Here is a 27,037-nt window from a genome sequence, read left to right on the forward strand (position 1 = left end):
TCTCTCTGCTCATTTACAATTTTTTTTTTTCTTCTTCCTAGTTGCTTTTCTTGTCCTCATCTCAGGTCTCAGTCTTATTGTTTGGCAAAACAGGAAGTATGGAGAAAGAGAAAATGGGACAGCACCATGGGAGCTAAAACCTAGGAAATCTATGAATTCCTGGGAGAGCACCCACCCTGTCCCTTTCTGCTACATTCTTGGTTCCCTGCTATGACTCATTGTGACTCAGGCTTAGAGACTCCAGATAAGGTAAACGGAGTGTTCTTCAATGGACCCAAAGGCAAAATTTTGTCTTCACCTTTCAACCAGAAGTGTTCTGGAATTTTAAGGTCCCCTTAGTCTGATCTACTTCACTCCCAAAATAAGACCTACAAGACAGAAAGCCGATGATGTAAGGGTGTGCCCAGCATTTAACCAAGCAGAGCTTCCTCCATGTAAAATCTCTTTCGAATGAGGCCTTTCTTGGTGAGAATATAGCAAAGCAATGTCAAAAATGGAAGAGAAAAGGTAATTGTGTCATTTGTGCAGAACAAGTCATGGATTTTAATTATTTATATAACTAGCCACCTATTTATTAATATATAATGGCCCTGAGATACACAATTCTTCTCTCTCAACACATTGATCTGCAATCATAGTATTGATCAGATAATAAAACACAGATTAACTGATTTTTGGCTTCCAAAAAGTACCACTGTGATTTAGATATGCTGAACTATTAGCACAAAGTCAATATTTGACATATAAATATTTAAATTTTATGCTGAAACTGCATTAAGTATTTAGTGGGAGAAAATAAAATTATTCTAAGGTTTCAATTTAAGTGGAGTTAACACCACAAGCAACATATTATTTTCCCCTGTTTCCTGAACTGAACTTGCTAAAGCACACTGGGAAAAAACTGTACAATTTTCATTAGCATAGTAATAATTTAAGTCACCTATGATTGAAGAATGTAAACTGTGAGTTGTCAGTTTACACTAGTGTTAAAAAATATTTTCCTTTTTGTATTAACAATTTTCTAAATGCCTGTACTTTTCTAGAACTAATTTCACAGGGACATATTCATAATTAGTGGTTATATGTGTAAATGAGAATGTAAGTGATGGTATATAAAAATATTTCAATTCATTTATGACATGTAGGAATCCAGTTAAGATGTATCATTAAATACATATAAAACTATTTATAAAACCAATGTGCTATGAGCTCTGTTTTTGGTGAGGAGTACTCAAAATCTATTTTAATAACAAGAATCTACAGGAATTGAAATATGTATTTCTGTATTCCTCTGAATCGTGGACACAGTAAAGAGATAATATCAGACAACTCTTCATTGAAGGCCTGAGAATTAAGATGGGGGGAATGTTCCTTCACTAATTTTTGACACAAACTGCATATGATACGAGAATTGTACATTGGTTTTATTCTCCTTTGCTTTTTCTTCTGGTCACAAACCCTCTAGCAGCAATCTGGGTCCCCATCTGCTGGTCATTTCGAGAACTTATAAATAGCTAACCCTGCTTCTTGGATTTTTCCTGTCCCATGATGCTGGCATTCATTCCCACTTTCACAATGTTGCACAGTCTCCTTGCTTTGTGGTTTTAATACACAAAAGCAAAATAAAATCTCACATTAGAGGTTTATGATTATCTACATTGAATACTATACATGGACTACTGTAGGTTTCTCTAGAATACAAGGAAAAGATAACTCAATACATTTTTTCATCTGATCTTTTTGTGAAAAGATGCAATTCTGCAAGGGGGTAGACTCTATGGAGCAGGTTCACAGAAGGAAAGTCTCTCCCAAATGACTGAAGATCCTTTGCTTTTTATTATTTTTGCCTTTGAGTTTTCTTCAAACAGGAAGGAAAATAGCCTGAAAGCCAACTGACTGTCTGGCTCAAGAATCCCCCTGTTTGAAAATTCTGTAGCACTGTAAAATTAAGTTGGTGAAGATAATTCCTAAGAAATATTTTATTACAAAGCTTCCTTTGTCTGATTCAGGTCCTGAAGTTGGAAGGTTTAACTAAGCATATTCAATAGTCATATAAGAACATTTCTGTATTATTGTTAAACCATTCTACACCAGATAAAGGAAGAAAGATTTTTTCCCAAAGATTTTAATGATACATTTTCTTAAAATAGCCACAGCGTCCTCTGTTTTTAGTATTTTTTCTCTTCTCTTTTTCCTCTACTTATAATTTTATTCCTTAGGGTAGTTTAAATTTCTTCCTCCTGAGATATTAAATCTCAAATCTACTATCACCTCCTTGACACTATTTTAACATACTCTTAAATGGATTTAATAATTCATCTGCAATGAGCCATATTGTTTCATTTTGAATAATTAGCTCTGACATCCATAGCCAAAGAAAATGAATAGGCATTTTACTTGGGATTACTTAAATTTTTTTCTCCCTTTTTTCCTACTCTAAACTAGGTTGAACTTCTAATTTTAAAGAAAGCAACTTGTTTATTCAAAGAACATTGGGAAACTAGATCAGTCTTTGGAAAATCAGAAGGAAAATGACAGGAAGAGTCTTAGTCATTCATTAAAACAAATTAAATGGTCATTCTGAAATCAGAGGCTTATCAGTTCAATATGTGTCTTTACTATACTCCAGGTTTAAATCACCCTAATAGAACAAAGAACCATGTTGTAGAATCCACATAAATTCAATGGCCAGGATAGCAATGGAATATTCTTGCAGATTCATCAGAGGCATAGACTGTTGCCACCCTGTACTACTTAGCATGTTCCTGCTGATGTGCCTTCTGGTAACCCTGGCATAAGCTACCAAACAAATCTAGTGACTCCTATGTTTAGAAACACGTGCATCCCTGTGAATTCTGCTGTCACAGCTAGTTGCTATGCATGTCTCTTCTCACTTTCACACCCACGCATCAGGAAAAGCTATCTATCTACGTGAGGTGTGTAGTCTCAATCCACTGTCACTTGGTCTCAGTACCCTGCTGTTTGCTTTGAGCCCCCTTCTCAGATGGATGAGTTCTTCCTCATGATCACAGGCTGCTAAAGTCTAATGGAGGTTCCATGCTCTTCCTCTCCTTAATTTCAATATAATTGCCACCTCTTTCATTCATGGCTCCTATAAGAGCATTCTGATTTCGAATCCATGTCTCTTACATTTCCACTCAGTCTGAAATTCCCATCCCCTTTGGTTTCCATCCAGGGCTCACCATCACCAGGCTCCTTGCCTTCCTCTTCCCCCACTTTTGCCTAACTTGTGCCCACTTCCATGCTCCTGTGAGAAAATGAAGTTCTTTCAGTTCCTTACCATCTTTTTCCTGGGCAGAGTCTGTGTGTCTCCTGCCAGACACTGGCATTCTTTCTCCCTTCAGACCACAGAGAAGCATGAACTCCTTCATTTCTTCCCAAGGCACTGGTCTAGTTGCAGAGTCTTGTTACTCACTCCCACAACACTCCACATATCTTCTTTGTCATACTCAGCACAACCTTAATTACTTAATTTTGCATAACTTCTTCTTGTCCCTACATGACACATTTCCTAGGGATTGTGTGTCATGCTTAGGGTTTTCTGTCCACAAATTAATAGATCATAAGAAGCTATTATCCATAACAGCCTACAATCCATACCTCCAGAGAAGCTAGGAAACAAGGAGGACTGTAAGAGAGACATACACAGTCCCCCAGTGAAGCAGTAAGGGACAAGTGCCCCTGAACAAATTGGGAGCATAGGAAAGGGTAGAGGGAGGTAGGAGATAGAGTAGGGGAGAAGAGGAGGGGGGAGGAGAACATGAAGGAGCAGGAAGATTGAGTGGGGAGAGGAATAGAGGACAGCAAGAAAAGAGACACATCAATAGAGGGAGCCACTGTAGGTTTAAAGAGAAATCTGGCACTAGGGAATTGCACAGAAATCCACAAGGATGACCCCCAACTAGGAATCTAAGCAATAGTAGAGAGGCTACCTTAAATGCCCTTCCCCTATAATGAGAATGATAACTACCTTGGTTGCCATCCTAGAGCCTTCATCCAGTAGCTGATGGAAACAGAAGCAGAGATCCATAGCTAAACACTGAGCCAAACTCCTGGAATCCAGTTTCAGTGAGGGAGGAGTGACAAACAAAGATATTAAGACCATGCTGAGAAAATCCATAGAAACAACTGATCTGAGCAAGTGGGAACTCATGGACCCCAGTCTGATAGCTTGGGAACCAACATGGAACCAAACCAGGCCCCCTGAACAGGGGTGTCAACTAGGAGCACTGGGCAGACAATGGGGCCTCTGGGAGTGGAACCAGGATGTATCTCTAGTGCACCAACTGACTTCAGGATCCTATTTCCCGTGGAGGGTTACTATCTTAGCCTAGATACGCAGGGGAGGGCCTAGGCCCTGCCCCAGATGACTTGACAGATTTTTATGATCCCTCATGGAAGGCCTCACCTTCTCTGGGGAGTGGATGGGGGATGGGATGAAGGGGTTGGAGGGGGGCATGAGAGGATGGGAGGGAGAGGGAACTGGGATTGATATGTAAAATAAGATTGTTACTTATTTAAATAAAATTTATTTAAGAAAATAAACTATTACCCAAGGGTAGGTAATTATAGCTCAAAAATAGGAAAACAGAAGTCAACATCTTGTCTTAGGAGTTTTAAAACTAAGGCTCTTAAAATGTGACCCTCAGTATTTGAGTTCACCCAACCCCATCCCAACACAAAAGATTGAATATTCCAAGGACACAAGGAAAAAGTGAATTGAAGGTTTGTTGGGGTCCTGCTCTGAGAAGTAAGAAGGGCAAATGTGAAGCTCTTGTGACTGGGACAGGGATTACTTGGATTGTCCTGACTTGGGCCCTTTTTCTTCTGAGGGGACATTTGAGTACAGTGGTATCACTATCACCAAGAAGGAGCATCAGAGGAGGAATGTCCCAGGGGCTTCCTCACAGCAGGAATATGTGGAGGAGAACCACTCTGGGCTGTGTAACATTCAGAGAGAGGGGTCAGTTCAATTCCATCATCCTTAGGAAGATGTTTCACTAGATGAAGAAGACCTTTGGCCAAGATTTATTCCAAGAAAGGTAGATATCTAAGCAGGTGGTCACATGGTCAAGAGCGTAAGCACCAACGCCACAGGACTTCACTCCTCCACAGCTTTACCATCCCACGTAGGGCTATGGGTGAAAATCCAGGATCAACTAAGACTTCTTTAAAAGTGACATTGGAACACAGGTTCAAAGCAGACAGGACATTGTATAGAAATAGGCCATGCCGATCCTACACAGCAGAGGTTGGAAGTAACAGCTGGTGCAGCACATTTCTACATTCCTATGGTGCTGTCCAGGCTCCAGGATCATACTAGCAGCTTCCTCTCATCAGGCATTCAGGAGAAACTTCCATCTCCGAGTTTTCTTCGTGGCTTAAGATGGATATTAGGTTTCATGCTGCAAGTGAGAAAGAAAGGAAGATCGATGCTGTCTTCTGTCCCTCTCGAGGTCTTCCTGGAAGGCATCCCAGCGTTCTCTTGTATTTCTCTATCAATATCGACCTCTAAAAGAGGCTTAAGATATAATGTTTCTGTAGTTGATTTTTGATTAAATGAGGTGGGTGGAGAAATGGGTACTGCACAGCTGATTACAGATAACAATTTAATTCTCAGAGAGAAAACCAGAGAAAAATTGTGCCTATAGGTTTGAGAGCTGAGAATCATATTCTGATTCCTTGTCAGATTGCAAACTGAAAGAAGGCAGAGACAATGTTGCTGCTCTTCAGTTTGATCCAAGAATCTAGCCAACTGCCTGTTATTCATAGTACTTATTGAGTGAATAATAGTATTAGTAAGAAAAAAGCAATGAATGATGATGTCAGAGAGATCTCAATGAATAAAGGGCTTGCTACACAAGTATAAAGAACCAACTCAGTCTCCAATACCTATCATCCATGAAAACACACACATACACACACACAGAGTGGATGAGTATATATTGACAGTGCACCAGTTGGCATCAATTGAAGTCTACTGAATGCTTTAGTGTACTGTGACAATCTCTTACGTTGTTCACTAGGTGTTGCTGAAGCCTATTTTGGAACACACAGTGGAACTGCAAAGCTAGCTTGTCTTGTATGTGGGCAAAGCCACATGAATGAATTGAGCAATGAATGAGTTGAAGAATTGGGCATAATCTTCTGGCCCCATGCGTTTAACTGCTGGTGTGAGATACGCCAAGCCCTTATTCCTGTCACTGGAACAACTGGCCACCTGGGTTGTAGTTTCCCCATTAGCCAGGCTCCATGCCTGGCAAAAACCACATCACAGATCTTGGATTCTTGGGCTCGTTTTCCATCCTACAAACTTTCCTAATGTAGTCAACTGAGGATTCATATATTTTTGCCATGAAACATGTTAAGTTTATGTGGTATATCCACAACTAATTTATATCTGAGGCACTCGAGTCAAATTTTAAAAGTCAAGTTCAAAATTAGCAATTTTGATATAGCACCCATACTAAACAAATCCATTATAAACAAAGAGCAGGTAGGGTAAAAAAAATATACACCAACCCAACCCTTTGTCTTAATGTTTTAAAAATCCAGAAGTGGAAATTATCTGTAAATAGTTGCACTTGAATTAAGGTTAAATAATAGCATTATAAGAACAGTACAATTAAAGGGGGGTCTTTTTTATATTTCACTACATATATAATTATATGGAAAAACTAATCATATATCATTACTTAATAAAAGTACTAAAGGTACTATTAGAGTCATGGATGTTTTTAAAAGATAAGAAGCTCTCTTCCTTCTTTAAAAATAATCTGGTCATCTGGACTTATTTCACAGTTTCTCAATCTATAAATAAGCACATATTTTGAAAAGTGATAAAAAACTATGAATGCTTTTAATTCTTATTTTATGCTTTATAAATTTTATACTTCATAAATTTAAATGTAGCACACAGTACAATACAAAGCCTATATTCTACTATCTGAGAAAATTATTTTAAAATAATATTTTGCTTCTTCAAAACAGAATAATTTTAGTTGATTTTAGTCATTTTTTCCTAACACACAGTTTTATGGTTACTGGAATATGTGAGGTGACAGCACTGTACAGAAATACATTTAACAAAATGCAAAGGGCCTGTCTGAGCTGGTCTCCTTCTCCAGAAGTGCTGACTATTTTCCATGAGAATGAGAAAGATTTTATATTGAAATGTATTGCCTTTGATGATTAAGGTTGATAGATTAACCACTCAGGTAAAAAGAGAAACTAGAAATAACTAGGCATCTTTTTTCCTTACAATCTACATAATAATATCATCTGACTAAAGACTTCAAGCAAATTTATTGAAGGCTCAAAATTCAGAGTTTGCATACATTGTTATTGTAAATTCATATTAAGTAAATTAACCTGCTTGCTGCGACATTGCCAGGCTTGCAAATGTCTGGCTTTGATCATGACCACCCTCTTCTACCTTTTTATCTCCATCTTTTATTGTTCAGACCCCTCCCCCTCTTTCCTATTTTATTTTTGTCTTTTTATTGTTAGATGTTTGTTTTGTTTGTTTTTGGCTTTCCACATAGCCCTGGTTGTCCTGGAATTGGCCTTGAACTCACAGTGATCTACCTGCCTAGTTTCCTTTTCCGGCTTCTAATACTCTTTATTCTGTATTTAGGTTATTTTGTTAAGCTTCTGCATATGAAAGAAAGCATGCCATTATTGTCTTTCTGTGCCTGGCTTGTATTCTCTTAACATGGTGTCATCCAATTCCATCCATTTTCCTGCAAATAACGTAATTTCACCCTTCTCTATGGCTAAATAATGCATTCTATTTTCACGCTATACTTCATTTCTAAATGAGATAAGTAATTTGAGATACCAAGCAGCACTCTTAAAAGAGAAAGAAAGTCTGGGTTTAGTGATGCACATCTACAATTACAGTACTCCATAGAAGGAGGCAGGATGAATCAAGGACTAAATATAGCCTGAGCTACATGAGAAACCCTGTCACAATAGATGGGTGGATGGATGGATGGATAAATGGATGGACAGATGGATAGATGGACAGATAGATAGTCAGACAGACAGATGCATAGATAAGAAGAAAGAAAAAAAGAAAGATAGAGAAAGAAAGAAAGAAAGAAAGAAAGAAAGAAAGAAAGAAAGAAAGAAAGAAAGAGAGAGAGAAAGAAAGGAAACTCAAAAGAGTTGAGCAAGCTGGGCGGTGGTGGCCCACGCCTTTAATCCCAGCACTCAGGAGGCAGAGCCAGGTGGGTCTCTGTGAGTTCGAGGCTGGGGTGGTCTGACAGCCTCCAAAACAACACAGAGAAACCCTGTCTCGTAAAACCAAAAAAAAAAAAAAAAAAAAAAAAAGAGTTGAGTAGGCAACTTAGGCAGTGAAGTACGTACTATAGACACTAAAACATTGCTGGGGTCAAGGGTATAAAATATTTGTAAGTATTCACCAAATTTTCTGGCTTTATTTTCCTATAATACTGAGTTTTTGCATTGTGCTGATGATTACAGCCAAAACTTCCAGGAAATATGAGAACGCACTATTTCTGGGAGAGTCCACTGGCCCACTAGCATCCTCAGTACATATTCTCAGGTACACAAACCCCATTTAATTTAACAGTGATGAGACGTGGTGAGGCAACTGGGATAGGATATTAATCAATTCATCACCATTCCAGTTCACAATCAATGCATCTCTGCAAAGAATCCTACAAAGTCACCAATAGCAACCTACCAGCAAGGTGCTTTGTCCCAAATACTGCATGTCCAACTGTATCAAGAAAACGTGCTTTGGGGTACAGCATATGCTTGACATGGCCCACTACCTGAGCTCTGCTTCCTCCCTGAAATCGTAACTGGGTTACAGTTAAGGTTTCCAAGGAATAATTTCCTTTAGACAACTAGAGTCAAGAGTTAGTGTTTCTCATGGTAACCTAGATCCATGTGGCTATCACAAAGAAACATATGTAGTAGTTGTGAGTGCAGTAGTGTCTCCCTGCATGTATCTTCACTGCTATCTGTTCAGGCTGTCCATTCATATAGCATGGTTGTACCTTCCTGATCACTGTGGATTTGACTTTATGCTGGAAGACAAAATACTGAGCTCTGTACAACTGCTAGGACCACACTCTGTGCCTCTTTGACCTTGAGAAATTTAACCTATTTCCTTCCTTATGTTCTTAAAAGGAGGCTTAATGGAATTTTGAATTTTTCTATCACAAAACTTCTTAAGGTTTTTGTCAAATAAGATTTGAAATACCACATAAAATGATGTACTCACATCCCTCACTACCACCTCCAAATAGCTGGATTACATAAATAAAACAATACGTGAAAAGTGTTTGGCTACAATTTATGAGAGGCAACTTCAACAAGAACTGGCTCATTGTGGGAAACTCAACCTATCTTTTTCCTGATCCTTTTATTCTATACAGAGAGCGAAATTTATGTCAGTTTAAAAAAAATCTATTACTGCTTCTCATAACTGAATCCATTATTTTTCTCCATGATCCATCAGGGTAGAAACAGGAATAATAGATTGCTTTGACAGAACCTTGAATATAAATGTCCCCAAGAATCAAACACAGTGAGTTAAACAACTTTCACATGGTATTAAAACAGGAAAGGATAGCTGCTTTATGTTTCCAAACCATATCTTACTACAAATTTATTATTATCAGTTACCACAAAAAAAGTACAAAGCATTTGAGTTTGCACAATGAAATGGGAATTTTTTCATCCACTTATACATATGCCCCAATCAGAATCTGTCCTGAAGAAATTAACTCAGTAAAAAGAGTCCTTTTATTATTATTATTTTAACCAACTCATTGTTGAAAACTTTCTCTTTGGTTAGGTTAGACTAGATAACTTGAAATGAATAATTGAAGTTACTCTATATTCTGTCATCTGATTAAAATATTAATGTTTTTGTTTCTCTGAGTGTTTCCATAGATTTTTGGCTCCACATGATCCAGATTAAAATCTTCAGAAATGCTAGAGATGATAAATGAATGCCTTCATGTACATAGATTAACTCCATCCGTTAATTTATCTTAAATGGGTTTGTTAATGGACACCTATACATCAACTAATCTCTAATTTCATTTGAATAAACAGCTTGTCTTGGAGAAGTTCATATCCCCAGCTTCGGGGCAGACTTTCCTCTAAGCCAATCAACACACAGCATTCACATTCTCTGTACTGTCTGTTGTCCAGACTTGGGTACAGACTTGTGTTTGCCACCTGCTTCCCCGAGAAAAATGAGAATGTTTTTAGGCAAGTTAGGATAAGACTAAGGGTGAAGCAATTTTTCTCTTGTTGTATAAAAGAGAACAAGGGGCTTCAGTTACTACTGATACCCATATGTGACCACAGGAACAGAGATAGTACTTGTGGTAGATTGTAAGGTTTGATAGGATTTGAGTCTTAAGTGGTGTGATGACTAGCTACACTGGACCACTTGACACAGCCCAGAATCACCTGGAAAGAGAACCTCATTGATGGATTGTCTGCATTGGATTGGCCTGTGGGTATGTCTGTAGAAAACTGTCTTAATTAAGTTAATTGATCTGGGAAGATCCAATCCATTGTGTGACACACTATTCCCTAGGCAAAGGGTCCCAAACTTTCTAAGAGTATAGAAACTGACCTGAGCACCAGTAAGCAAGTCACACTCGTGTGTACTTACTTCTCTCTCCTCTTAAACTGTGGAATGATATAACCAGCTGCTTCAAGCCCTTGTCACTGTGACTTCCTGCCGTGATGGACTGACCTTGAGTTGAAAGATAAACTAAACACTTTCGCCTCTAAGTTGCTTTTAGTAAAGACTTTTGCCATGGCAACAGAAAAGCAACTAGGACAGCGACATCACCAAGCTGCTAATGGTTAGTCCCTGGTGGCTTGTCCCCTAGTTTCTGGCTAAAAGAATCATTTTTTTTCTTTTAATTGCCAGAACATTTTTGTGACCATCTAGATATTGTCTTCTCTCTTTAAAAAAGGATAAAAGGTAAGCTTGTTATACCCTGTTTCCTTATGGTATGTTCATTCAGTGCTGTGCATTAGAAGGTCTTGGAATAGATAAATATGACTTCGACATCACTTTGGAGAAGTCTTGTTAGCCATCCAATGAGACTGAATATTTGATACACTCATTGACTAAGAAAATAGAGAATTTCTTATCAACGATAGAAAAAATTTAAGATACTAAAAGGCTTCCTGTCTTAACAGACAAAAACTATAGTTCATAACTAAGTTCCAACATTATCCCAAGTATCCAGAGCCAAAGCAGGGCTTGGCCTGTTTTGTAGTCAATTTAAAACTGGTCTGTGTGCCAAAGGAACTTATTATTAATACTTAGGAAGTGGCGGCAATCCTCTGGCACTCCTCTGGCTTCCCTAAACCATGTTAATACCTACTTCTCAGACCAGGTGGGAAATATGGTAGTTTCCTTATATTCCCAAACATAACCATTCATGAATCAGTCTTACAACTTGATTCCTGACATTAAGAAATTAAAGCTAATGTAGATGATTCTCTGATGACCCACAGTGAGGTATAGAAAAACACCATCATTTCCTCCGACAGAACGAGAAAGATTTGAATTCTTCTTCTCAACAGCTGCTTCATTTTCTTATGCATAGGGAAAATATGTGCAATTACTTCAAGTACAATCAAGTCATTTAACATGGCTTTGCCATTATTGTAGTTACAGGATATTTTAAAAGAAAGAAAAAAATCTCAAAGCACAGGTCCCGCTGTGCGGCAGAGCAATCAAATTCCTTCATAATAACAGCCTGATGGGATTCAGCAATTCGAGGAATAATGAATAACCAGTCTAATCAGTAAACAGGAAAATGCTATAACAGTTACTGAGTAAAAACTAACTGTCATCTGTTGATTCTCTTGATGGGCATTTCCAACAATAAATAGAAATGCGAGTAGCTCTTAAAGGGAAAAATAACTTCATTTAGTGTGTTTGATTGTACCACGCAGTGAAAAAAAATGATATGTCATCTTAGACTGTCCTGCAGTGCTCCCTAGTCAACAAAATACACAGATAATATTTTTCAATATATAATACACAGCTGAGTTCACCCTACCACCTGAATATGTCAAAACAAACTGATTTCACAGTTGGTTTATAAGACTGTATTTCTGAATGATGATTCTGATTTTTTCACATCTTCATTGTATTTTTGGTGTTCAGTTTATGAAATTATTTGTATCTGAATATGAGGAGTCTGTTTCAAAGTAGTCTTCAAGTTTGCAGTGCAGGGTCTCAAATTTTGGCCGTAGCTTCGGGTCTGCATCCCAGCACTCCAGCATGATGCTGTAGAATTGCTGTGGGCAGTTACTTGGTTTTGGTAGTCTGTAGTTTTGACTCAACATATGAATTACTTGAGCACCTGTCATACCTAAGATACACAGAATAGAATGAAAAAAGGGAAAATCAGAGTCTTCAATTTATAGGCATAAAACTCTGTATTACAATTCAAGTTCTTTCCCTTGATAAAGCCATGAGATCTAACATCCACTTCTGAGGATGTACACATGAAACTAAAACCTGCAGAGTAATGTCTATAAGACTGCAATCTAACTGCAATCCTAGAGCAAAGGAGAAGAAAGCAATAAACCACCTCATTAATGCAAATTATCATCATCAAATTTTATCTATCGCGCTACTCCAGGAGCATGGTATGGTCAGCCTCATAACTCTGCCCTCTAAGTCTGGGCAAGACAGTTAAAGTCATATCTAAGCAAGTGACCTGCAGCGGAAAGGGCCACTTTCAAATTAATCACTCACCACTATAAGGCATTTTGCCGTAAGTAATGATTTCATAGAGAAGGATTCCAAAAGACCACACATCCGACTTAATGCTGAATTTATTAGTACGAATGGCTTCAGGTGCGGTCCATTTCACTGGCAGCTTTATTTCGTGTTTAGATTCATAGATGTCTTCATTATCTACCTGTTAATGCATCAAGGATCCAAGCCAAGTTAGTGATTTGTCATGCTGTGCCCATTTATTTGTAACCTATTTCACATAAAAACTTACAGGGAAATATTCAATATGAGCTTAGATAAATTTCTATTACAATATCAAATATTATGAACTGACATATAAAACTAGAAGAATCAGTGAGAAGTCATTAGCAAGATGTGTCTTGAGAAGTTAACTGTGTGCAAATAATAGCCCTGGAAGGGGCATCAATCTGTTGTTTGCAGGAGAACTTGTGATAACTTGGATTTACATCAATCCCTTACAAACTTAAAAATAAAAGGAGGAGGAGAAAGAACAAGGAAGAAGAAAGGAGAAGAAAAACAGGAGAAAGAAGAAAAGTAGGAAGGGCAAAAAGGAGAGGATGTCTGGTTTCATTTGCTATTGGTATTGAAGAGCTTGTAATGTTAAGACTAGAGAGATGGCTCAGCAGTTAAGAGCATTTGCTGCTCTTGAAGAGAACCCAGGCTATAGAGCAGCTCACAAACATCTGTAACTCCAGCTCCAGAGGATCTGGGGCTTTCTGGCTTCTACAGGCACTGTGGAAGCAGGGAAAAGCACACGTACACATAAAGAAAAGTAAATAAACCTTTTATAAAAGGCTAGCCTTGATTACCATTGAAACCACTTGCTAATACCAAAACGGCAGTATCTAAATGATTTAAATTAATTTATCAACATCGTGTATTTCGAGTTAATTTCTAAAGAAGAAAAGCTGTTATGAAAAGAGAATCTTTATCTGCCATGTATCATTTATACAATCATATTTTTAGTGGATGATGTGGGAATCGAACTTGCAGATTTAAACACTTCCTATGGTGCTTTGTTATTGGTGACTTTGGATTGATGTCACAAAGCAGGGTGAGTATAGGGCAAGTGAAGCCTCAGTGGTTTGGTTTTAGAAAGATGAATCAGTGGAGCATGACCCCAGCACCCACATAAAAGCCTGGTGATGTGGTGCATGCCTGCAACCCCTGTGCTAAGGGTGAGGAGACAGGTGGAAATCTGCTGGCCAGTCAATCTAGCCAAAGTGATAATCTCAAGGTTCCATGAGAAACCCTACACCAATAAAATAAGGTAAATCTCAGTTGGTCTCAATAGGTTTGGAGAGAGATGGGAGAGAAAGAGACAGAGACAGAGAGAGAGACAGAGAGACAGAGGGAGAGAGAACTACTTAGAACATGAAGTTGGGTGGGTTGAGAGATGGGAGATATAAAAAGAGATCTGTAACAATTTGGAGAAGGGGATGAGTACAATCAAGATACAGTACATGAAATGCTCAATGAGTTAAAAAAATTTGAAAGTTGGAGAAATGACTGAAGAAGAGATCTCAATGCCATCTTCTGGCCTCTACATGTACTCACACAGGCAAGAGCACATGTACACACACATATATAAAACACTCCGATGCCCATATACACACAAACACACACAAAGTTTGTGATTGCCATAGATACGTGGTAGCGTTACCTCAATGTATTGTCAGGTGAGCAAAGGTAGATACAGTCTACTGCTTTCTATAGAAGATATGTGAAAGTAAACAGGTGCTGCTGGTAGTATTTGAAGCTACCTGATCATTGTTTTCCTTCATTGCCCCACCCTTTGATGAAGACACAGAAATAGAAAAATACACTGTCTGTAAGGTCCTACACTACTTGCTTTTATCAATGGACCACAGGTAAATAATATGGCTGTTTTTATTTATTTTTTTTATATATGTAGCTTTGTTACTTTTGTTACAGTTGGTTGCAAATAAGGGTCTCACTGTAGTTCAAAGTCTGACCTTGAACCCAAAATCCTCTTGAGTATTGGGATTCTGAGAGTTTGGTATCACACTGAGCTGCATATAATTTAAATTATAATTATGAACTTGATGGCCTATTAACCTGTTTGGTGTTTAACCTACTATAAAAACTAATTAAAACAAAAGTAAATCTAAATCTACCTTAAAAACTCTTGCAAGTCCAAAATCTGCTACTTTGTAGATATTATGTTCACCAACAAGAACATTTCTTGCAGCCAGATCCCTGTGGATGTAGTTCTGGGACTCCAGGTAGGCCATTCCAGAGGCCACCTGTGCTGCCATGTCTACCTGTTGAGTCAGATGAATTTTGGACCCAGCATCATCTAAACAAAAAAGAGAAAAGGAGAGATTATTTTGGAAAATATTGAACTATTTAAGTGAATTCTGACAATTCTGATAAATCAATCATATGTGATCTGACACCAATCTACCAGGAGAACATCATTGATTTGCTTCTTCATTTTGGGAGCTTCTGCCTTTTTACAAAGCATTTCCAGGACAGAGAGCTGGCTTAGGTAATGAGCGTCTGAATTTTAGATCCCCAGTACTTATATAAAAAGATCTGTCATGGTGGCACACTCCTGTAATTCCAAAGCTGGGGAGGCAGAGACAGGAAGATCCCAGTACTTGTTGGCTAGCCAGTCTTATCAATGAGTGAGCTCCAGATTCAGTGAGTCTGTCTCAAATAATAAAGTGGAGCATTATTGAGGAAAACACTCAATATTGACCTCTGACCTACACACATGCTATATATAAACACTCAAGTTTTTTTTAACAGAAAAACAAACTGCACAGTTTACTTTATTCACTGAACTGATGAAGTGGCAATGATCTTCCCAAGCCAAAGAGAGGTTTTTATTATTTCACCATATTTTTCTTAAAAATTAGATCACTGGTTAATTTTAAGGGTACACCACTTACAAAATGTATCCATCACATTTATATCCACATGCATAATGCATTTTTAATTTCCCTTCTTATCTTGCTATTCTCAGAACAGGTTGTACATTTTCTCCAGATACAAACACACCTTAAATGGACAGAAAGTTGCCTAATACTCATTCTATATAACCAGCTGCAGAGCTCTACATAGAGAAATAGGCTTGCTCATTAATAGAGGAGCCAGTGCTGTCTTTGGAAACTCTGAGTAGAAAGGGTCAGGGTTATCTTTGGAAACACTGGTTAGAAGGGGCCAGTGCTATCTTTGAAAACAATGTAATTTTCTAAGTCATCCTCAGGTTAAACTACCATACTGTTGGCTCGTATCTTCAGACATATAGAAAATTGGATTATTTCATAAAAGCACCAACTCCTGTTCCCTTTGCCTCCCTAAATCAAACATTATTTCATATAGTTAACTGGACTTGTAGTCATTTGGCTTAAACATAAGCCCCAGCTACAGAGAGAGCTGTAACACAGGAGATAGGAAGATTAATATGACACCAGTGAATCAGATTGATATCAGGGCTACTCTTAATATTGCTTTGTAACACTGAGCGATATAGCTAATATCCCTGTGCCTCAGTGCCTTCATCTACATAGTTATAGCAGTAATTATCTCAAAGTATCTTATGTTAAAGTAGAATTCCAAATGAATTAACACATGTAAAGTACTTAACATGATGTCAGGTACCTAAGCAAATCCCAATAGATTCTAGATGTTAATATTATCATCACACCTGTGTGAGGGCGAAGCAATTTTAATTGCCCACTGATATATGTGAATTATCCATGTGGAGTTGGCTGAAAGAAGACAAGCCTGTGGGTGTGGAGCTCAGGGGTTGCAGCTAACTGTACAAATGTAATGGTTGTGATAATGAGTGGGAACAGGTGTGTTAGATTCCTAGGAAGAAACATATTCCACGCAAACATCACCACCAAGGACCAGCAGAGAAAAGTGGACCTGCAAGAAAACTTGGAAGAATTAAGAAGAATCATGAAAGACAAAGATGTACCAAGTCAAAGGTGTTAAGAGAAAGCTACCATCACAGTCAAATTAGATAAACAGACTCAGTAAGATTAAAGGCTAAAAGGCAAGCAAGGAGAGGTTATTGATGAGCATGGTAGCAGGAAGGACAGTTCTACTCATGATGGCGTATAAGGGCTGAGGACTGTGTGAGTGAGGAGTCTGTAGAGACAACCAGACGAAACAGAAAATTCTAAAATGCTTGTCTAAAAACTGGCCAGCAATTCAGTTCAGTGGCAAAACTCCTGTCTAGCAGAACACAGAGTTCAGTCTTCAACCGGGGAGAAAATAAGAAGGCAAAAAGATTCTGCTAAATGCTAGATAAAGAGAAAATAATTACTGTAAAATGCAGGACGGGAGAGGAGGAGGTTATGGGTATTAGAATATATTTCTGTGTTGCCTGCTATGTTCACATTCTTTGGTAGATAGCTACATGGTTTCTTACTTATTCTTGTTGTAATTACATGCTAAGTTACTATATGTGATTTACATACTTTCTGCATTTTAGTGACTTTTCCAATAAAAGGGAAAATAAATGGAATTAAGAAATAAATTTTAAAGAGTTAAATATCATAAGCACTTGTATATTATATTTGTGTATTCATGTAGACACTTTCTCTCTCTCTCTCTCTCTCTCTCTCTCACACACACACACACACACACACACACACACACACTTCATGAGACAAAACCATTATTATGTGACTGATGGTTCACCAATCATTTAGTTCCATATTTCTTTTCATCCAGAACACACACAGAAAATCACATTTAAGTTGGGCCACTTTGCTAGTTTGGAGCAATAGGACATGTGCAGACATCAGCAAGATCTTCAGGTCTGGTCTTTAAATCTCCCTCTACTCTGAAGCTACAGGGATAAATTTCATAAAGTAGCATCACACAATGGGAAAAGTTTAAATCCTCATGTCACCACTCAGAGAAAGACACCCAAAGAACAATTTATGGTTATGGTTAACTTAGTGTGTGAAGTCACAAAAGCCATAGTCTCTAACTCCAATACTCAGTTGAAAATGAAATATTATCATGGAGATTAAGTAAAGCTCCATGTGGAGCATAATGGCAAAGCATCCCTGCCTGATGCCCACCACAGCCTGCCTTTGGATATCAAATCCACTCACTAAGGAAAGAAAGTACAGGGAATAGAAGTCGACGATTAGCCATATGTGGTGGGAACAGTAGAATGGCTCCCACTCATCCTTCTAAGTCATCATCCCCTTCCCTTGGGCTGGCCTGGACCCAGTTACAACATGGAAAAACAAAAGGCACAAAAGGCTGTGACTTTGTCTTAACTGATGCTCACTCTTCTCTTGCTTTCTCACTTGCTCACACTACTGTAACAAGCTGCCAAGTTATAAGCTGCCCTGTGTGACAGAGAGGGTAGGACAACCACTCACCAAAACCCTCAACTCCGTAGTCCAAGATGAGCCAGTTCCTGCCAATGATAGGAGCTGGTTTGGAAATAGATGTGTCCCTGTTAGAATTTTGAGATGAATTTGGCAAACACTGACACCTCAGCCACAACTTCCGACCTATGAAGCCTGGCAAGCCACAACTGCATTCCTCACTGTCTTCAATAGGCACCATGACCAAAAGCAACATGGGAGAGGAAAGGGTTTATTTCACTCACAGTTCATCATCAAAATCAATGAGGGCTGGAACATGGAGGCAAGAGCTGATACAAAGACCATTGAGGGGTGCTGCTTACTGGCTTGCTCCCCATGGCTTGCTTACCCTGCTTTCTTATAGAACCCACACCCACAAACCTAGGGATGGCACCTCCCACAATGGGCTAGGTCCTCCCCTATCAAACACAAATTAAGAAAATGCCATATAGGCAGACCTACAACCCAATCTTAACTGAGATTCCCTTCTCTCTGATGACTTTAGCTTGTGTGAAGTTGACATAAAACTATCCAGCCCACCAACCACCGCAAGTGGCATAATAAATGCTTGCGAGATAACAAGACAAATAATGCAGGCTAGGAAAACGATATCATGGCATTAAAGTAGAAACCATGGTCCCAGGCACTCTCTTTAAATGAGTTATTAATCTCCCCATGCCTGTTTCTTTAATTGTAAATTAAGAATAGTTGACTCATAAGATGTTAGAAAAATGAGTTAAGTTCATGGAAGCAATTTGGATAAACAGCTGACACACACTGCAGTATTTTTTAGAGAAATAAGGTACCTGCCCTCTCCTGATGTCACCGCATGTATCTGGCTTCCAGTGAATCACCTACTTGACTGAAGGGGACACTGATGACAATAATATACCTGCCTACTTGGGTCCATTTAAGCAACTGTGCATGAAAATAGTGAACCATGCATTGGAACCTGGCTTATGAGAACAGAAAATGTTTGTTACCCCTCAAGGGGTGCAGAGATATCTGATACATGTTAGATTTACTTGTAAGTATTTGTTGAGGTAAAAAGGAAGATCCACAAACAAAATCAAACACAGATATTTACTTCCTTTAAGTTTGAGTAAGATGTTATTAGTGCAATATGTATGTAGGTTTCGCTATATCCCCTGGGTTATCTGAAATAGCCAGGTTTTCGTAAATGTGTTTATTAAAGAGCCAGTAAGTCAGTCATTAAGTATTTATTTTGCCTCCCAAATGTATGTCACATTTTTCAGTTTGTGGGTATCTGATATGTGAAGATTTCTTTTACAAATATTAATTATTAATGTGCATATAGTTGTTTTCACATGACTCCTCCTAAATACTTGCAGCCAAACATCAGAAAGAAAATCCAAGCTCACATCGATACCTCCCTGTTTGTCATATTAAACTGTCTAGTTTCAGTCTATAAGGAAACCTGCAAAACTTCCAATATACTCAAAAATTAACTGCAGTAGAAAACAATAGAGAGCTACCATCCATCATAGCTTCTTTTTTTTTTCACAGCCTGTATAAAAGTCCATGATTGTTTAAGGCTTGTGTTGCTTGGGTTGAGTAAAAGTGAGATCTTTTTCCCTGGGTCCTTATCAGTAGAGCAATTCTGCTGCTCACCCTTGAAACCAGAAATCTGTCTCCCCATCTCCCATTTTGGTGCCACTGAGTGACACTGTCATGCAAGAAACATGCTATATCACTTTATCATAGTATGAATGTGTAGTCTGCACCCTCCCCTTCCTTTGATTAAACACACAAGAGTGAGAGAGTTCATGTGTTTAGAGATTTTTTTGAAATTGAACCAAGCAAAAAGTGGAGTTCTGAAATACATTCTTCTACAAAGGTGATTTCTTCTGCCCTTACATGGTGATGCTCGTTTTCTCAAATGAAGATGCAAGCATGCCATTCCTCTTCCATAAAAGCATTTAAACCATGCTTCCTTCTTTGACTTCTTTCAACACTATGTTCATTAAGCTATCTAATTGACATAAAATTTGGTACTTCAAGGTATTCTTTTTCCTCACAAAGTATATTTAACCAAAACAGTGTTCATGTAAAAAATAATAAATACCACTAAGATGTATAGATATGTAGATGTGTCATCAAATATTCTCAGTGCTAAAGTATTTTAATGGGCTTCCCCAATTTCAAAGGACATTATTACCAAAACAAATTAGCTAAGACTAGAAACTACAAGATAGATAGAAAAATGTGTATATTCTTTCAAGCACTACACTGCAATCCTATTACAGAGGGATGAACAGTTTTCACCAAGGAGCCCAGTACTGGAAGACTGGCTAATAGTCTTTGCTATTCTGAAGGACTCACTGGCCTAAGAATCCCCTAAAGTCACAGGACTTCCACAACCACCATTCAATCAAACTAGAGCAGTGTTCACAAACCTGTAGCAGATTTTGTCATCTGAAGGAAATCTGTTACATGCTATCCCTGAAGAGTATTTTGGCTCATCAAGAATAGCAGAATCCTCTCAAAGTTATTTTATTGAGTTTTTACGTCTTTATTGGTAAATCCTTAGATGTAATAAATATTCTTCTATTACTCCTCCTATTTGCAAAATATCTTTGAACTTGAAGGCCTTAGTAAATGTACCCCTGATGGCCTAATCTGGAAGATAAGTTCATAGCCCTATGTAAACCATAACAACAGGCCTAAGAAACCCTTGAAGTCTGAATTTTCAATGTACAAACTGGAGTTTTCCCAGCTGGTGCCTGGCTGAGACTAGCTGACCAAGTTTATTAGTTTATGGATGCCTCAACTATTCAGTCCGTTCATATATTAGTAAACACAGCCCTCTGCATCACACATTGCTCTAACACTGAAAGGGAGACAGCTTCCAGCCCTTGTGGGGTTGCATTTAGGAGATGCTGATCAGTAGTAGTGCAATAAGACGATTAACAACTGAGAGGTAAAAACAGAAGCAGGGAAGAGGAACATGAAAAACCAAGACAGATTAAATTTCAAGGTCTGAAGTTGGCCAGTCAAGGCTTCGCTTAGATGGAAATGTCTGTGCAGACTTCCAGAAACTGAGAAGTAAGCATGGCCTAGTCCTGGATAAACATGCAGAGTCCTGTGCATCTTAGATGACCCATACCTTGACAAGTTGGGTAACAGCAAACAGAGATCTAAACAGCCACGCACCAAAGATGGAACAAATATGCATACCAAAAACAAACCACTACCAATAACCTAACTCTGGATGCCTAGGTCCTACCACAAACTAGAACATGAAAAACCAACACAATATTTCTCCTCCAAAAATTAGTACTACCATGGTCATGTTACCTAGGAAAACAACTTAAATGATACAGGACAATGATTTGGAAATCACAATTGTAAATACGTTCCAGGAGCTCAGGTCAGGAGGATATTGGTGAAACACGAGCATTTAAACACCACTAGTAGGTGACAGACAGTGATAGGAAAATACATGATGGTAGGAAAGCATCTTTGAACTCTCATTTGCTGGGAAATCTGTGGACATCACAGAATGAAAAGAACCAAAAAGGAAACATAGGTTAGATAAAAATACGTTAGATGAATAGGCCTAAATATTGGGAATTCACAATTCCACCCAATGTGGCCGTTAGAGGCGCCATTTGCAAAACACTTTATTACATATGACAGAAAATTGGTCTTCTGCTTCATCCTGGGAATGAGGCAAGAAGGGTCAGTAACTGGAGTGACTGGTTCCTCTGTGGTGGACCCACATTCTGCAGCTGCTAACTTTGGTGCGCGCACACAAGGGAGCTTAGTATATTCCTGTTTTTCACATCATACTCTCTGTTCCTTTTGTTTATTTATTTGCAATTTAGAATTACCAGTTCACAAGTCCCCCTGAGAACTGAAAATGTCCTCATCTTCCTGAACCCCTTGCTCCACAGTTCTCACCTGTTCATAATCCTATCACTTTTGCTCCGATATTGCAAAAAGTTCAAGGAAGTCTCTGTTTTTCAAGCATGAATTATTCTCTCAGTTCTTGAACATCTTGTTTCAATGCTTATTATTTTATTGTTTATTGAATTATTCATTTGTAATAAGCATTGTGGTGCCCTTATTGTGACTTCGGGAATCAAATGAAACAATACAATAATACCATGTTTCTGCTTTTCAGTCTAAAAATTCTAATGGTGCGTAGCCCTGGAAGTAGCTTCAAATACCCCACACAGAGAGAGACACACACACAAACACACACGCATAGACAAGTGCAAACTTAAGAACAAAGAGCCTAAGATAACTTTCTCTGTCCTTTTCCAAAGTATTCCATGTCTATTAACTCTAATTCATAGAAAATATTGTTTCATGACTAATAATGTTCAATTAATTGGTGAAGGAAACACAAAACATCCATTCACCAATTTCCCACAGTGTATTTAAGTACTCTGAGATGTCTATTGTGAACAATTTCATCTTTGACTACATAAACATTCCCCCCTTTGAGTACATAGAACACACTCATTCCATTAAATAGTTGAGCTAGTCCATGTTACAACATTCATTCTTACAGATACGCACGTTGTAAACATCTTTGGGTTGGTTATAGAAAGCTTGCTAAATTGACGTTTATGGGAATAGCTAAACTAAAGTCCTCCTTTTCTTCCTTTTATTAAGTCTTCAGCTTACTTTGGAGATATTCTTGCAGACTTCCATGTCTCATCAACTCCGTAATAATATAAATTGGATCTTCTAAAGTGCAAACAGCGTAAAGCTGGATAAGCTTTGGATGTCTTAGGCTCTTCATTATTTGTGCCTCCCTCAGGAAGTCATTTGGATCCATTGAACCTGAAACAAGAAGAGGAAGAAATCACTTTGTGTCATTGAGGCATTTCTATTCCCCACAGCAGCCTGGTGGGAATCACTGAGATTGCCTCCTGTCTCTTGGTAATGTAAGAGCATCAATGTCACAAATCTTCCGAGTTATCAAAGAACGGAATCAGTTCAGCCTGGACAACCTAATTACTACACGTGCCGTTGTGTCTGGGGTATGCAGTTTATGTGCTACGAGGTGTAGGTGAAGAGCAAGTGGGTTCAGGCCCATGTGAGAAATGAAAAGACAGAGAGATACTGACAGTGTAATTGATGACACAAGGCAGGCATCTTCAAATGAATAAAGAATGCCTGTTAACACGAACACAGGCAGACATAGACTATTTAATTACTCCAGGCAGAGTGCTTGATTTCAAATCCAGAAACACTGGCTGTTGCCCTGTCCTTAGCGTTCACTGTCCACTCTGGCAACAGCTGGGAAACACCTTAAAACAATGACTTTGCCAAATTCCATTGTGGAAATACAGGGACATTTCTAGAAGCTAGCAGTTGTATTTCATCATCTTCTATGTTTAGTGTGAAGCTGTTACGCAACATTTTCTTCTGCATTCCTATCCAATTCCTCCATCAGAGCCCTAAAGGTTTGAGGCTCTGAAGCCTCCTCTGAAAACACACGAACAGTTAAGTTGATTTTGAATGACCTAACTCTAACTAACATGTAATGTATTAAGGAGTTAATATCAAATAAAATGGAGAAGGAAGGTGCCTGGAGTTTACATCTCTTTTTCAGTATACCTTCAGCATTAGTGTCATTGATTGTATCTTGATATTCACTGAGGACACCATTCCATTCATCATTTGCATCAGACAGACAAAAACTTCACAATTGACATCTGAACCCAGACATAGATACACTTTGTAATGTGTGTGCTGTAAGGGTTGCACTTCTTTGTCAATGTGATGTTTTTTGACTAGGTAGTGAAGCAGTCCACCCTTGCAAAGTCTAGAAGCTCAGCCTCCAGGCTCGAACTTGAATTCTGAAACAATTTCAGCTCTACCACTAGCTTGCTTTGTAAGCAAGTTGGCTGATCTCGTTAAACTTCCAGGTAATAGCAGTCCCAGCACTATGATCACAATAACTGCTGCTGCTGCTGCTGACACGGACAATGATGACAGTGATGATTTTACATGCTCTGGAATAAACAAACACAGTAATTGTACTTTTTGTTAGCTGAAAAGAAGAGAAAACATCTTAGGAGGAAAAGAAATGAAGCTGTTCTCTTTTCATTGCATGTTTTTGAGCTCCCTCGATATCAGCATTACCACTGGTCAAAAAGATAAAAATGTGGGATAATAGTAGAAAAATGTAACTGGGAATAAAAGAGACACATAATCATAACAAATAACTTTTTTCTCAGTGGTAAAAAATAACCAATATCAACTAAGATATTGTAAGAACCTCTCTTCAAAAAAAATAAGAAATACGTATTTGATTCATGAAGGTTCGAGTAACAGCAGCAGTTAGACTCGTCATTCAGACAATTTCTGCAGGACATTTAAAATGTCCCCAAGTTAGACTATCTCTAAGAGCAGAAGTTGCAGTACTCTGGGAGCCCATGCAGTTAAGGGTTACTCAGACCAGGCTTTCATGCTGCTATAGTTGACCGGAAATGGAGTCAGGGAGTCTCAATCCCAACTCAGCTAGTAATGCAGCATTAAATATTAATTTTTGCCTGTCAGAGCCAGTGTGGGAGTTGATTTCAGGCTCATCTTTATTGCGTGGTAGTCTGCTAGGCAATAAGTAGCTGCTAAGATTGATTAATGGCCCCAGTAAAGTGGAGACATTTAACCAATCACCAAAGCTGTTTGCAGCTATTACACTGTAAATCAATAATAATTATTCCTGTTGGGGAGTAAACTATCATGGCTTTTTTTGGCATAAGAAATATGACTCTTTGTGGTTGTTGTTGTTGTTCTCTTTTAACCTCCAGAGAGCCCTCTGTTGAGAGCAATGTTGAGAAGGATAGCTTGCTGTTCATCTTTGGAAAAGAATGATTAGATTGGACGATGAAGTTCCCTCTCAGGTGCCAACCAGATTACCATTGAGAAGTGAATGTGCATGGTGACTCTGAAAACACCAATGTTGAAATAGATTGTCCTCACTGACAGCTATTGGGTGGCATCTAGTCACATACACATCTCTCTGATGTTTCACCTGGCAGAAGTGAACACTGGAACTGAATTCCTGTACGCTCAAGCCTGCGCTTGAGAGCTGTGTCTGTCAGCCTCTGGAAGATACAGTTCATTAAGAACTTCTGCATAAACTTAGTGTCCACTGGCTTAATATGTCCTCATCAAACTCTACCATCCTGATGAGGAAATACAGAAAGTTTAATGAATCATCTAGAGGCACAGAGGGACAGAGAGACCAAGTCAAGTTTGAACTCAGGTTTATCTTAACACCAAACTTCTTGTTCTAACCTGTCACACCATCATATCCCAACCTTCTCAGTTTGTATCACCATTAATGTCTCAATTGGTTCTCTTCACAATGCCCCATGCCACAAACAATATCTAACACTTAATTTGAAAATAACTTGCAGTTATTATCTTAGGAAACCAATAGCTATCTGAGAAGGTGATGGAGGGGAGTTGAAAGGAAAAGAGGTAATTTAGATTTCCTTCCTTTTTTTGCACTTTCTTCTTTTTTATTTAAATTAGAAACAAGCTTGTTACACATGTCAATCCCAGCTCCCTCTCCCAGCCTCCCCCAGCCACTACCAAGCCTCCCAACACCCCCCCCCCCAATCCACACTCCACTCTCCAGGGAGGGTGAGGTCCTTCATGGGGGATCTCCAAAGTCTGTCTTATCATCCGGGGCAGGACCTAGGTCCTCCCCCATGTGTCCAGGCTGAGAGAACATCCCTCCATGTGGAATGGGCTCCCAAAGTCCATTTGTATGCCAGGGATAAATACTGATCTAGTACCCGAGGCCCCGAAGATTGTAGATTCCATTCTTAACTACAATGACTTTCTGAAGCGGCACAATCAACGTAGGACATGGCATAACTGCTCAAATCTTGCAATCAGATTGAGTGCTGCCACCCTTGTGCCCTCCTCCATGTTGATTGATTTTTGTGTGGATTCTGCATTTGATGATGGCAGCCATCAAAGCCCAGCATAGGCAAATCAAGCTGGAACTAAGTTGGAGGCTTTTCCTCCACTTGCTAGCTTTCCTGGTGTTGAGGATGGGGAGAGGTTGCAGTGCAGACTGCTAGGGGGGAAAGTCATCATCGCTCTTGCTCAGCTGTAGACTCAGTGTGCTACAATGCTGATCTGCCAGGTAAGATGTGCCCACTAGTGAAATAGTGACAAGACTCTTATGGAGATAGCCAGAGGAAAACCAGCCATGGGGAACCTGGTTAAAAACAAAACAAAACAAAACCTATGGCTAGCAGGGTCATAGGCCCTAGGCAGGAACCTACTACTCTTATTTTACTTAATGGACAATGGACATGTTGTCTAGTTTGCCTTCCAAATGTTTGTGTTACTACCCCAGTTTAGCGTTGCTTTCGACTGTAGGGGAACTTTTTTTTTGTAGTGGGATGTGGCTAATGCAGAGACTCATAAACTGTCAGACTGCTGAAAGCTCACACCTAAACAGGACCTCCATATCACCCTCTTCACCAAGGCTCAGGAAACACTGTAGAGGCGAGAAAGGAGAGAATGTAAGAATGGAGGGAAGGCAGGAATCCTGTGAAATACAGTCTTCTGGACGTGGTGTGGCTGCTGCTGACCTCAAAATCAGCTATGGTTGCCTGTATAAGACCTGCTCTCAACTGGGCCTGTCAATATTGTATTATGGATGGGAAAAGGGCTCATGAGGCTCCTCACTTTCCTGGGGAGCAACTGATAGCTACCGGCTTTTATTTTCTTCAGTGGTGTAGCCTCTGCTAAGGTTCCCGTGCTCCAGGAAATATCTCCCCCACCCATACTTCTGCAAGCAATCCTGAATAAATTTAGTTGATCACCACACACACAAAAAAAAGGATGTTGTTGTAAGAAG

General features: G+C 38.9%; 1 protein-coding gene across 1 annotated transcript in view; it reads right to left on the bottom strand.

Moving 5' to 3' along the window:
- Nucleotides 1-9,632: 9,632 nt before the first annotated feature.
- Frk (fyn related Src family tyrosine kinase) overlaps nucleotides 9,633-27,037 on the bottom strand; it is a 102,040-nt gene continuing 84,635 nt past the window's right edge. Inside the window, exons 5-8 of the mRNA XM_005073266.4 lie at nucleotides 22,828-22,986; nucleotides 14,944-15,125; nucleotides 12,803-12,968; nucleotides 9,633-12,413 (exon numbers count right to left, since the gene is read on the bottom strand). Of these exons, the coding sequence (XP_005073323.1) occupies nucleotides 12,202-12,413; nucleotides 12,803-12,968; nucleotides 14,944-15,125; nucleotides 22,828-22,986 (719 nt within the window). The 3' untranslated portion in view covers nucleotides 9,633-12,201. The remainder of the gene's footprint in view (nucleotides 12,414-12,802; nucleotides 12,969-14,943; nucleotides 15,126-22,827; nucleotides 22,987-27,037) is intronic.

This window comes from Mesocricetus auratus, unplaced genomic scaffold (assembly GCF_017639785.1).
Source record: "Mesocricetus auratus isolate SY011 unplaced genomic scaffold, BCM_Maur_2.0 Super-Scaffold_100018, whole genome shotgun sequence".
Taxonomy (NCBI): Eukaryota; Metazoa; Chordata; class Mammalia; order Rodentia; family Cricetidae; genus Mesocricetus; species Mesocricetus auratus.